The sequence below is a fragment of the Tubulanus polymorphus genome, chromosome 3 (assembly GCF_964204645.1).
Source record: "Tubulanus polymorphus chromosome 3, tnTubPoly1.2, whole genome shotgun sequence".
NCBI lineage: Eukaryota > Metazoa > Nemertea > Palaeonemertea > Tubulaniformes > Tubulanidae > Tubulanus > Tubulanus polymorphus.
Window position 1 is genome coordinate 8,533,644 of NC_134027.1, and position 13,144 is coordinate 8,546,787.

The following is a 13,144-nucleotide window of genomic DNA, read 5'->3' on the forward strand; positions in this document are numbered from 1 at the left end:
CTACAAAACGTAAATAAACAAATACCGGTACATGTATAGCTGGATCTCTGGGTTACCGTAAAGGTTGTTCTGACAGAAAAAAAAGAATAAAAATTCACCTCGTGCTTTTTACCGGACAAGACTGCACCTTCCATTGTCAAACCTTTAAATGAACTGACAATTTTTGGATCTGGGTCGTCTTCATTTATCCAAACATAGCTGTATGGTTGATTAGTAGGGTTTATGATATTGAAACGTCGGACAGTTCGGACGCCGACGCCAATCGCTTCAAATTCTATTACTCTAGTATTTGGATCAAGCATAGCTCCGGGCGGCGAGCCATTCGGGCCTCGTAATTCCGGATTACGCCTTGCACCACTGATATAATCCGAATCTTCCAGCTCGAAGTGACAGTATGGAAGCAAACTTCGTCCGTGTAGACCTATTACCGGTCCCTGTTGTCCTTCTTCGAGATTTGGAATTCTAAAAAGTAAACACAATTGCAAAGTAGCTATATAAGTCAATGACGGAGACATTCTTAAAACCAGTAATTCTTTGATCGTTGATACAATCAAGATGAGCCTGGTGTTTTTGTAAGTAAAATCGAAAGTAAAATTTTGATAATACTCACGTGCACATCAGCCTTGCGTCATAATCCTGAACGTTGATCGGCGAGAATTTGACGGTGAATGATTGTTTCTTCCCGGCAGCTAACATTCCGCTGATAGGATCGACGGTGAATGGCAGACATCCGGTATCGCTCACAATACTCATAGATGATGATACGTCCTGCATAGATGGTGCGATTGACATCGTGTCGTCTGTAACGCTCGATGACTGCGAATGGGACGGGATGTCTTCCATGATGACTTTCCAGTTGTATTCCATCTGTCCGGTGCCTTTGTTGCTCAACGCAAACCTAGTGGAAACAGCAAAATGTGAGAAACTCAAAGATCATAAAAGCAAGCGATGCAAAAGACTTTTACGAAGCAATGCAAGACAAGAAAAATTCTTAATTAAAAAAATAATTTTCCGGAAAAATTCATGAATAACAAACTTACTCATAGACTCTAGTCTGGAACATTAGCGTATCTTTAAACGTAATAGATTCGGTTTTACATTTGTATTGGCAGTAGTCAGCGTTTGCAGAAACCAGTAGATCCATAGTTCTACTCGACTCGCCTATTTCATTAAACACCGGTTCGACTTCGGTTTCGACGACCTTCTTTTTAGCCGGACGTGTTGTCGCTGATCCCGGTGTCTTGCTACTATAAGCAGAGAATACGTATAAAATTCATTAAAAATCGATAAATATATTCAAATTATATAGTGGTATCTGTTTCTAACAGTTTATATATTGTGTCATATTACAATATTCTATGAAATTCTTATCAACTCATCATCCATCTGCAATAATCTATTTTGGCCTCATGGTGGCATCTGGTGCAATGAACATTTTTCCAAAGACACTGAATATCAAAGAATAGATACAGTACCCGTCGGCAGATGCAGTCGCAGGTGGTGCTATATCGACCCATTTTACAATCCTCATTCTATCATCCCAATCAGCCACCTCATTGACCGGTTTATCGAACGTGATCTTCGTCAGTTTACACGGTACGGGATGCTCCTCTAACGTCTTTACTTCGTCCGACTTAAACGTGACGGCTATATCCTTCGAACATCCGGCGTGAAGGTGTCCGATCTGCGGCGAGTATTTCAACTCGGGAATCTCCGGCCAAACGAATCGGATGCAGTCCTCTTTCGAATGATTTGTCAACGTGAAACTCATCACGCGGGGTTCTTTGATGTAGCAGTCGCCGAAATGAATGTGATTAGCCTTTGCAGCTGAATAAAATACATTTATAATCGGTTAACATTCATACAATATTTTGTAGACGAACAATAAATGGTCATCCTCCTCTGGCAGGGATTCGAACCTGATGGCATCGCTACTCAGCCATGGCACAAAACCCTGATTCACTAAACCAGGTAAGCAGGTACATGCGCAGATTTGCTGATCAGATTGCCCGTTGTTTATTTGCTGAGTCAAGTTTCACAGATAAACTATTAATGAAGAAACCATGGTTAAAATAGAACAGGTTATCTGATAGGCTAATAATGGCTTCATCTAAGCTGTGCATGTAGCTGCGCACTTGGTTGGTTTGGCAGAGTTTCGTATCGTGGCGAGTCTAATGATTTTAGCGAGGGGAGGATGCAAATGGTAGACTTATACCTTCCACATCATCATCAGCCATATTGCCCTCTTGTTTTTCGGGATCGATTTGGAAGTTGATATTCGGGATGTTATCGAAAGTGACGTCGTCTTCGTATCCTTCGCCGACGAGTTGAACGATCGAATCTTCGTACTGATTATTGACAACGCTGATTTTGACGTTTGCCTGCGAACGCTGCGGCAATAACGGTTTGAAGATCATGTCGAAAGATGCCGTTTCATCGACGTCGATGATGACACTAGCCGTATGCGGTTTCTTTGAAATACCGTCTGAATGAAAAACGATCTTACTTCAACAAATAGTTCTACTCGATAGTGGGTACATTGTATCTGACTTCTTAACCATTCAGGCATCTGGTGGCTAATTGTGCCCAAATAAAAGAGTACAGTGTATTAGTTTGCACATGGCTTAAACGTACATACCGATTTTATCCTCTGTATTCATAATGGCTTTAGTTCCGTTGATAGGCTTCATACTGAACGCACCATCAGGATCCGCAAGATCAATATCAACCTAGAAACATACAAATACACCTTCAAAACCAAGTGAAACCAAATTTCCGATTCAAGATAGATATGAGCACCTGTAGGGTCTCATGTTACTGAAGGTTTTGACTTACTTTGCACGGCAATGTCCCATCATTGACCAAAACAAGTGGCAGTGACTCTGATCGACCAACAAGATTCTTTCGGAACAAAGCCAAAGGCTGACCTTTGCGATTTCGAACAGTCGGTTTTTGAATCGAAATTCGAGGCAGATTACCTTCCCCGTGAACTTCAAAAGTGAGGTTTTTGCCACGAAGACTCTGCGGAAGTCCCTCCAATGCTGCTTCGAATACAGCTGTGAAAGCCTGAAAACCACACATATATTTTAAAGACATCAAATCTTTCTCAAAGATTATGTATTTCATTCTGACAAGCGATCTTTAAAAAGATTAAATCAAGGATGGCAGTTAATCAAGGAGCGCGACATAATTGAAAACAAAATAGGACTAATTCTAGGGTTGCAACATTGAACTATGAATGAAGTCATCATTTGACTATACATACCTGCATTGATGGTGGACAGAAAGTCACTGTAGCATAAGCATGGCCATGGGCGATAACCTGAGCTCTGGTTGGCTCAATCTCAAATATATCCTGCTGTTTTGGCATGTGTTTGCCTTGAACTGGTTTTATACTGAAAACCACATCACAAGGCACCTGAAATATTGATGTAACTTCCAAGTTTATGATTGAGTGCTTTGAATTTTCATTTGCACAGTGGCTTGTTAATTGGTCCAGTCCTAATACCTTGCTTGAATTGGCGATCTTAAAGCGAGCTTTGGCCTTGCAACCAACTATTACGTTATTGAACACAAATCTGTTCTCATCTTCACCATAAACTCCACCACTTTCAATCTATACCACACACAATCACATTAAAAAATATCATTTCAAGTTAAAATAGTAAGTTTATATGTATACAAATAATTAAGTATCATTGTAGTTACCTGATGGCTATGTTGCCAGATGCTGAGATTTTTGCAAACTCGGTGCTCCTCGAATATCGATCCAACATCCCCGATGTTGATGCTTGGTAAGCAGGCTTCAGCGAACAGTTTGTACGGTATACCATCTTTATGGTCTTTTGGATCACGATCCGAGATATCGATTACTATTTCCTATGATGAAGAAGAACGGCTCTTATCAGACTAAAGTCACTTTTATAGAATTGCTGAATGTGTACACAAAGAAAAATTCATCTACCTCTTCGCATTTTCCAGGAGTTTCGGCAACGCAGTCGACAGTAATCGTCTGTGATTGATTCGGTTGAATGCTGCCAAACGCTGGGAAAATTGTAAACATTCCCAACACTAAACGCGCTTGTCCACCACCACCTCCTATTGTTTCTTGTCTGAATTTAATAGAAATTGAGGTTTGCCTTAATTCAAATCTAATTTCAAATATATGATAATTCAATTTGAAATATACACATTGACATAATCTTTTGAAGTTCATGCATAAATACATGTATAGCTACACGGTTTCTTTTTGTGCCCGAGTTAGAAAATTCAACACGAAGCATTTTTCATTAGATCCATCTTGAAATAACAACGTGCATTATGATAAAAAGATAAACAATCGTAGATATTCGTGCACTGTGAAAAAACCTTTTAAAATCACACGCTTGTCAGATCGGAAACAACACATCAAGATTAATTCAAAATAAAGTGTAGAGATTGAGAATACGGTAGTTGACTTAGTAAAAAACTTGAGCATGTACAGCACAGTTAAGTAGTAAAGATGTAGTGAAGTGTTAAGTTGAAAGAGATTGTTTTTAGAAAATTTAGCTAAAAACGAAATTCATTAGACACTATTCATGAAAAATTATGATTATTGCGCATGTAAGTAATGATTCTTGATTAGAAAAAATACAACAATTTAATCTCCATGTATAATACGATACCTGTCTTTGGTCAAAACACTTTAAAAGATTTCAAACAGAGCAATAGATATAGATTATCTCTTGTACACAAAGTTTCAGATGAAGTATTTTTCTTTTAGCAGTACATACTGGTATATTCTTAATGCAGTTTAAAACAGTATAAACATTGTAACAAGAAATGAACAAGAACGAAGGGTTAAATTGTGCAGTGAAAACCTCAAGACCATCTGATAGACTGGTGCTTACTTCAGACCATAGGGAAATGATGAAATGCGAGATAACTGTAAGAAATTTCTTAATTCTCCCTGAGGTAAAGTTTATACCTATCTATCAAACAGGCCGCTGAAAATGTTGTTTTTGCACCATCACATCACGCAAGAAATGTAAGTAAAATTCACTTCGTTAAACTATAAAACATATTGTATGTATCGTATATACCTTGGTCTTCGCCATGGCTGCTGTGCATTTCGTGGTGTTACGTCTTTACTGATACTACCAGTTATTTCACTTCTTCAGAAACAACAAACAGCAAATAGCAAGGGTTACAATGAGTTTTTTGCGGCGAGTTAGAATCCTTGTGTAATGAATGAAAGGATGACGCTTGTATTTTTGTATGCGCAATGAAAGTGATACGTCATTACAACAACATACATGCAACATACCATACAATCAAGCGTTCATGGGTAAAAATCCGTTTAAATTGTGTTTTAGAAAATAAACTGAATATCATTCGTAAGCTTTCGAGTTAGAGCTGTGCTAAGGCATTTAATGTTAGGAAATATAAATAAAGTAACATCTAAATAGTGTCATAATCTAAATTCAGAATATTATTGTGTTATAACAGGTATTACTCGGTAAGTAAGTATTACAGTGTCGCATACCTGATCGATTCCGCGCGTTTCGGTTGTTTTTGTGTCGATCGTCCAGAGCTCGAGCCATCGCGCGATTTCGTTCGCTTGTCATTCTGCTTTACCGGCCTGAAAGTGGGTGTAAAAAGAGGGTCCAAAAATCGGGAAGAATAACGATACCTAGTCACAATTTTTCGGTTGTCAAGATTAAAATGTGTGAACATTTAAAAACTCACGGTCTCGGTTTCTGAGCTTGTAATTGTTGCTCGGCCATTTTCATGAATTTATGAATCGTGTATCTGAAGTCGAATTCGCCCTTATTTTCAATGATAAACGTTCGAGTTTTCTTACTATTCACGACCAGCGAACCAAAACTGATATCCTCTATCGGTACGATGTTATACCTGAAAATACAACAGAGATAAAATGATTTCTGGTCCATATTTGTAAGCAAATGAAAGTGGGATGGCGTCATCAACCTGACTCTACCACTTACTTGCTGAATACAGCTTTCACGGATACTTTGACTGGAATGCTGGCTATGGTTTCACCGCCATCGCTCAAATTAGGTTCTATGACCTGACATCGTAAAATCGGTGCATCGCGAATCACCACTTCCTCTTTAGCTTTGAACAATATTTGTACTTGCGTACCGCTAGGGCGATCTACCGGCGATAGGGTACCGCGTTGTGGTATTATCGAGAACAAACTGTTAACATCCGGGCCATTCGGATCAGGGTTCTCCAGGATAAAGCTGAAAATATACAGAAAAATTTTAAATGACATTTCATTTCTCTTTTATAGAATCTTAAAACAATTATATTCGCCATAAATTTCCATAAGTTATCTAAACTTGGACGCATACTTACTTATAAGCGATTTCATATTTTCCCTTATTTTTCATAGAGCAGGTTTGTTTCGTTTCTTCCAGAACGCGAATAGTCCCGAAATCGATTCCGGCGTCCGCGCCTTTCGGGAAGCTCATGTCTAAAGCGATATCGTACGCTTCGGCGATAACCTGGATGTTCTCCGTCTGCACGAGACCCATGATATTCTCGACGTCGGACACTTCGAGGCGAATCGATTTCTTACTCGTCGTGATCGGTTTCATTGCGCGGAAATGCGCGTTCAATGCGTACTCGGATTTCGGTTCGATGATACCGGACTCGGCAGCGACGGAGAAATCATCGCCGAGACTCTCCATTCCGCTGACTTTCCACGCGACTGGTAACAACGTGCTGTTACGTAGGTAAACGGTCTTCGTATCTTTTCTGAAATAATGAACGGGTCTTTAACTTGTTATTCCGCCATCAAAAAATCGTCAAGAAACAAGATTTTCCATTACCGGTAGGTAACATACCTGTGAAGAAGAACCCGTTCAAAATGTAACTGTTTCTTATCGAGTTCTATCTCTGGCCTGACTCCATGAGCAGATATCTTGAAGATGATCGGCTCTGGATTTTCGCGAACGCAACAAACAATGGCATCTTCGAAAGCGCCGGGAGCTTTTGGATACGCCCACACACACAAACCCTATGATAGACACCAAATCATCAGTAAAATTGAAGAAGTTCGGACAGAAAATGGCAAATATACGAATACAGTGAAATGATTCTTACAGCAGATTCACTAGGTTTCAGTATCATGTTTGGTGGATCTAATAAATAAGTCTCCCCTTTGCTGTCATTTAAGAAACAGAAATTTATGTCAGCTTCGAGTGGAGAAGTGTTTAGAATGGTAAAGGTTTCCATGTTCTCCGGATATTTTCCTTCCTTATATCTAGAAAGACACATAAATCTGATTATCTAAGGCACTAACAGATTAATCAAAGACCATTACAAATATAGAAGAAAATACTCACTTTTCACGACTTTTTCCTATGAGCAATGGTCCGAATTCAAATACCTCCGTAGTTAAGATGTACTTCTTATGAACGATGTCCTCGGATTTCTTATTCTTCTTTCGTTGAGGGAAGATGATTCTCGGCTCACGGCTGATCGTCGGGAACGAGCAGACGCCGCGGCAGAACAGTTGATAACGCCGGCGAGTGCCCATTATTTCGAAATTCATCGTTTGGTCGAATTGTCCGAGGTCTTCGGATTGGAATCTCAAACGAAGGACGACTTCGGAATTTGCAGGAATGATCCAGCGGAATAAACCCAACCTATCGACAAAACGAATTAGAATTTATCAATATTCCTAAAGAAACTAAAATGAGCTGACGGGTAGAAACCTCTTTTAGAAACCTCTGGATCTTTTAGAAAACAAAGTCAAATTGATAGAATTCCTTTGTGGGACTAAAGCATTTGGGTAAAACGTGAAAGGACAATAGGTAAGGATAGATTTCAATGTTTTCAAATTCATCCCTATGAATTTGGAATGAGTGCCTGATGAATAAGGTGGATAGCTTTCAGGAATTAATCAAGCAATTTGAGAATCTGAGAAAATTCAATCATATGAAACATGAAAAGTGGGAATTGATCACATTAAGTTGAAATAACGGGGTAATATGTATTTACAAATACCGGAGCTTCACTGCTGTTTTTTTTCCAGCTAGACTCCGAATGTGAATTAAAAGAATTTTTCAATTGAACATCGATTAGGCAACTATGCAATATGAAACAACCATTTGTTAGTTAATGAATAGAAGCAGCATCTAAAATGGAAAAGAACTACTGTATAGTGTAGATTGTCGCACTCACTTGGCACCTCTGTTTTCTAACAGAGTATCCAGTGTGGATGATGCAACGCTGAAATAAGTTTCAACGAACAAGAATGTAAATAAGATAACGGAAACAAAACATGACACTCCTGTCATAGTTACAGTGACTGTTAGAGAAAAATTGTTTACGTTTAATATGAAAATACTGTTAAATCTACCATAAGCGTTGCAATTGGTTTAATGTGTCACCAGTTTCAATTTAACTCAAAACAAATCAATTATGGTAGACCTTCTACAAATGTCACTTGATAACCAGTATTGTTTCATTAAATACTACAAATACACATATTATCATCACTAACTGTATCCCTTATACCGAAAGATTATGAATAATGAAGCACACGAACCTTTGTCCATCAACATCCGAGACCGGTGTTGCTGGTCCGGGTGGTGGGGACCCCTGCACGGTCAACGAATTACGCCGCGGTTTACGTCCGGCGCTTTTCTTGCGTTCTTTAGCGCCGTCAGGTTTCAGTTTATCCTTACGTCCACGCGTTGGAGTGTGTTCTTCCTTACGATCGGGAGTGATCGATTCGTCATCGCCCTCTTTAGATTTGTCGTCTGTTATCACATTCCTAATTATTCAAACATCGTGAAACATCATGAAGTGGCGGACTATTGGCAGAATCTTCTCATTATTCATTATGCCCCTTATGCATGAAAAATGAAAATGCTAGGGATGTACTTACGGGTCATCTGGTGATGAGGCGATAAACACATAGTGACCGTTGGTCTCACCTCCATTGGGCTGTCGTCTTTTTACTGGATACGGAATAACGGCGAATGAAGCCGGTGGAGGGATAGGAGGCCCTGTAGGCCCTAAACCTAGACCGTCCAAAACCTGAAATTCATGACATTTCATTCTAGTTAGCTTTTTACCAAAAAAGTGAATGCTTTTTTTTAGAAATGTAGCAGTACCTCTGCTGGTGTTGGCAATTTTCTAGTTTCAAATACTCTCTCATCCGGACTCTTCTCAATGTCCAATTGATTACAGTCTATCATTATATTAGGTATTCCGATTCCATCATCTCTGTCAGTGGTCGAGCCAATTGGACATTCACCATCATCCATGTCTCCTTCAATCTAAAAATGAATCATTGATTTAGTTTCAAAGTCTTATAATAATATAACTTGTTTGAATCCGACAGGGCCGTATGTACCTCTCTTGCCGCTTTTTCTCGTTCGGCTTTCTCGCGTTCCAGTTCTCTTAATCGTTCTCTTTCCTTTTCTTTCTCTTTTTCATGTTTTTCCTTGTCAGCTGAAACACAATAGTCGAAACTATCATTCCCTTCATTCCCCAAAATCCATTTCAGTCTTAAACATCTCATACCAGCTGCAAAGATGCTTACCTTTAGATTTTCCTTTTTTGCCAGACGGGGGATGATTTATGTCTTCAACATTTTCAGACTTCTCAGATGGAGTGACTGGTCTATGAAGTTGTCCGGTGCTTCGGTCCCAGGCATATAGAAGTTCAGGAATTTCTTTCTGACCATATTCAAATGTTCTGAACCTGATTTTAAGAAATACGACACCAGTAGTTAGGAACCATGAACAAAAATGTTGTACAACTCATCTTAGTAACTCTTACGTACTTTTGCATAAGAAGAAGCTCAGCCTCTCTAATTGGATCGCGTACAATTTCATCTTGTGTTAATTGACCTTGACTTTCTTTCGAGGCTTCATTTGATATAGGTCTTTTGCCATCTCGAGTTACATCTTTGCTGTGTTTCTTTTTCCTTTAAAACGATATACGTGTAATGAATATTTCTACATAATGTTCCATTTCGTGATGAATTACTGATTCAGGTTGCTACACCTACTTTCCCTCTTCATCACTCTTTTCAGTTTGATGAGATTCTGGCCGTTCTAGATTTGATGCCGTTTTAGCGATATGCTCTTCATGTCCTTTAGCATCTTTGCCTTTCGGTTGGGCCACTTTGTCTTGGCTCGGTTTGCTGCCCTTTTTCGCATCTTTTCCATCCTTTTCTTTGCCTTCAGCTCCTTTGCGACCTCTTCTTTTGTTTTGCCTTTAGATATTTCAAGTAGGATGAAAGATAAATAAAACATTACCTTAAGGAGTCCTCAACATTCAACCTTCAGAAATCATAGCTTACTTTTCCTCCTCTAAACGTCTCATTTCAGCTTCCATTGCTTCCCTTTCAATTCTTTCCCTTTCCATTTTCTCTTCCATTTCCCTTGAAATATAAATAAATCATACATGCACATTTTGTTATTGATGATTACTGGCTAAGTATAGATTGTGCAATCTAATATTGTCCACACTCACTTTCTGATACGTTCTTTTTTGATTTCGAGTCTTTTCTTGTCGACACTGGCTTTTTCTTCCTCATCTAGAGCATCGTATTCGTCCTCGGACATTTCTTCTAGTTTTTTACGTTCTTCATCTTCTTTTTCCTTAGCCAATCGTTCTGAAGCAAAGAACATTGTTCAACCATGGATACTGGATAGAAAAGAAGTCAAAGCGGAATTTCTTGACATTCATTTCATACCTTTTTCTTCTTTTTCTCTTTTTTCACGTTCTTTCAGAGTGTTGTAGTCGAGTTTCAGTGTAATTGAGAATATATATTTGCGATTGTTCAGCGCTTTCAGAATCGCGTGAGCAGTACTCAACATGTTCGCGCTGAACAACGTCTCCAGGCTGTCGAAGACAACACCGCGATGACAATCATTCAACTGAAAATACACACAAAAACTGTTGATAAATACATGAACATGAAGTTAAACTAATGACTCAAGTAAATCTAAGAAATTATAGGTATGGAAATGTTTATACTGTAGGCCAATCATGAGAATTAATGGCTCAGCTTAGTTGTCAATATTACCTGCAGGCGTTCAGCTAACAATTCAACAAGCAAATCTTCAGGAAGAATACAGCTCATAAGACCATTCTCCCCAGTAATGCTAGCACTGATGCTGAGACGTCGAGCAATTGGTGCGACTAGTGGCGGTGGACTACTCGGTACCTGTATAAATATCAATATGATTGATAAATATCATTCTTAAAGTATATTAAAAAATTGAAGTGAAAATCTTGCAGCAATTGGACATCTATTCTAAGAATATTGGAAAGAAAGCACCAAGAAAGAGAAATCAGATGATATACCGGGTAATCAGAATTTGCATAAAAACATTAATCTTGGCCTATGAACAATAAAGACCAATCAACTCAAATCAGTACCAGTAATCGGGTGAGAATGTTCAAAGTTTTCAGATTAAAGTGTAAAAGGCTCAAACACCGGTCTCTGGTATGTGGTATAATGACTTTGGATACAAATCTCTATTTGGGTGTATTTGAGAAAAGTGTAGAAAATAAAAGCACATTTTCTTATGTGTGTGGAAATAATGAAAATATAAAACATAATCTACATCTAAAACTACCTCTTTAAGCATGTTATTACGTCGTTTAGATCTCAACATTTTATGGATTTTTTCCGAAATAGTCATTTTTGCCAAAGATCGGGGTTCCGGTTCGTTAATGTCCGAATGACTCGAACCCGTGATCAAACCACTGGTCGGAAAATTTAACTTGTGAACGGCATTTTGCAACGGCATAAGGTGGTTGCAGGGAACGGTCGACCGACGCAATGGTCGCACAAGATTTTTGACGATTCGGTTAAAATCCACAGACTGCCGAGGTGATATTGTGTCCATGTCTGATGCGAGAGCAAGCTGTTTGCGCGATGATAAACAACGGGATAAAACAAAAGATTCGGTAAAAATCATTCAGGTTATACATGCGATTATATAAAAGGTTTCTTCTAATAGGATTAAGACGATCATAAGACATTACATGCTGTGTCACTCAACATACCTGGCTGCCAGTGCCTCCTTCAGCTGATGAGGCCTGATTCATGCCTGTTTTGGCTCCGGTTATAACACTGCTTCCGTGATGTTTGTCTTTGCTTTTCTGTTCAGAGATAACACTCGTTTTACGATTTGACGCCATACTCTGAACCATCGAGTGCGCAGCGTTTGGTTGTAATCCAGCTACAAGCAAAATGAAATTTTTACCATACTTTAGATAATGAATTCAATGTATATATGCAGTCATCCCAAAATCTATCAGTTAAACGACCATTTGCCTAACTTACTCTGTCCTTGAGTATGAGCTGTTAAAGCCTCCACACTCAGACCGCCGGGTGCTCTTTTGTCTCCTTCATCGCCCTCTAAAACTTTCATTTCTTCCGCGCGTCGAGAGGCTTCAGCGCACATTTCGCGAGCCCGCAGTCCCGCCGGTGTGGCACCATTCGCGATAGCTTCCAAAATAATCCCATCAACGGACAACAGGGCCGCTTCATATCGCTTAGCCAGGATCACAGCAGTAGCAGTTTTACCTACAAATACAACAAAACTATGATAACAACGCATCCACTCATCGAAAAATTGGTGACTACAACAGCAACTGATAGGATTCAATATTCAACACAGATATGAGAGAGCATTTTAAAGATTTTTGGAAAGTAATCTTACCTGACATCGGAGCTCCTTGGACAATGATTGCAATACCACGGCGATTACGGGCGGCTTTACCTTCTGGCGATAAATCGATACCAAGATGACGAGCTATCGATGCCGAAACCGGTGTAATCTCTAGTTCACCAACCCCGATACTACTCGCCGAGTCTTTGGGTAAACCTAACAATATTAGATTTAGATCATTTTCATTCATTACTTATCATCTAAATGATGGAAATCAAGCAGAGTTTTTTCTTTATCTTACCATCATCGATATCATCGATGCGAAGATCTTTATCAGATGCCAGAGGAATCGCAGCTGGTTCAGCAGTTGGCTCCCGAGTTGGCGCAGTCATAATCAGTTGCGGTGGACCACCGGCAGCATCCATCTGATCATCTTCGACGTGTAATGTAGACGGTGCGGCATCAGTCATTTCATCAACTAGAGTGATATC

The 13,144-nt window shown here is 39.3% G+C and overlaps 1 protein-coding gene across 1 annotated transcript in view; it reads right to left on the bottom strand.

The window, feature by feature from the left end:
* The window catches only part of LOC141901011 (hydrocephalus-inducing protein homolog), a 30,909-nt gene that overhangs the window by 5,384 nt on the left and 12,381 nt on the right, over nt 1-13,144 (bottom strand). The window contains exons 34-67 of the mRNA XM_074788063.1: nt 12,955-13,131; nt 12,705-12,869; nt 12,317-12,568; nt 12,046-12,221; nt 11,057-11,197; nt 10,724-10,907; nt 10,501-10,642; nt 10,328-10,408; nt 10,034-10,240; nt 9,806-9,949; nt 9,563-9,723; nt 9,374-9,471; nt 9,132-9,296; nt 8,903-9,054; nt 8,561-8,788; nt 8,194-8,241; nt 7,353-7,655; nt 7,111-7,270; nt 6,852-7,024; nt 6,361-6,762; nt 5,988-6,245; nt 5,728-5,895; nt 5,525-5,620; nt 3,965-4,112; nt 3,709-3,879; nt 3,509-3,616; nt 3,266-3,418; nt 2,836-3,066; nt 2,639-2,729; nt 2,216-2,485; nt 1,476-1,827; nt 1,041-1,247; nt 611-898; nt 99-462 (exon numbers count right to left, since the gene is read on the bottom strand). Of these exons, the coding sequence (XP_074644164.1) occupies nt 99-462; nt 611-898; nt 1,041-1,247; nt 1,476-1,827; nt 2,216-2,485; nt 2,639-2,729; nt 2,836-3,066; nt 3,266-3,418; nt 3,509-3,616; nt 3,709-3,879; nt 3,965-4,112; nt 5,525-5,620; nt 5,728-5,895; nt 5,988-6,245; nt 6,361-6,762; nt 6,852-7,024; nt 7,111-7,270; nt 7,353-7,655; nt 8,194-8,241; nt 8,561-8,788; nt 8,903-9,054; nt 9,132-9,296; nt 9,374-9,471; nt 9,563-9,723; nt 9,806-9,949; nt 10,034-10,240; nt 10,328-10,408; nt 10,501-10,642; nt 10,724-10,907; nt 11,057-11,197; nt 12,046-12,221; nt 12,317-12,568; nt 12,705-12,869; nt 12,955-13,131 (6,464 nt within the window). The remainder of the gene's footprint in view (nt 1-98; nt 463-610; nt 899-1,040; nt 1,248-1,475; nt 1,828-2,215; nt 2,486-2,638; nt 2,730-2,835; nt 3,067-3,265; nt 3,419-3,508; nt 3,617-3,708; nt 3,880-3,964; nt 4,113-5,524; nt 5,621-5,727; nt 5,896-5,987; nt 6,246-6,360; nt 6,763-6,851; nt 7,025-7,110; nt 7,271-7,352; nt 7,656-8,193; nt 8,242-8,560; nt 8,789-8,902; nt 9,055-9,131; nt 9,297-9,373; nt 9,472-9,562; nt 9,724-9,805; nt 9,950-10,033; nt 10,241-10,327; nt 10,409-10,500; nt 10,643-10,723; nt 10,908-11,056; nt 11,198-12,045; nt 12,222-12,316; nt 12,569-12,704; nt 12,870-12,954; nt 13,132-13,144) is intronic.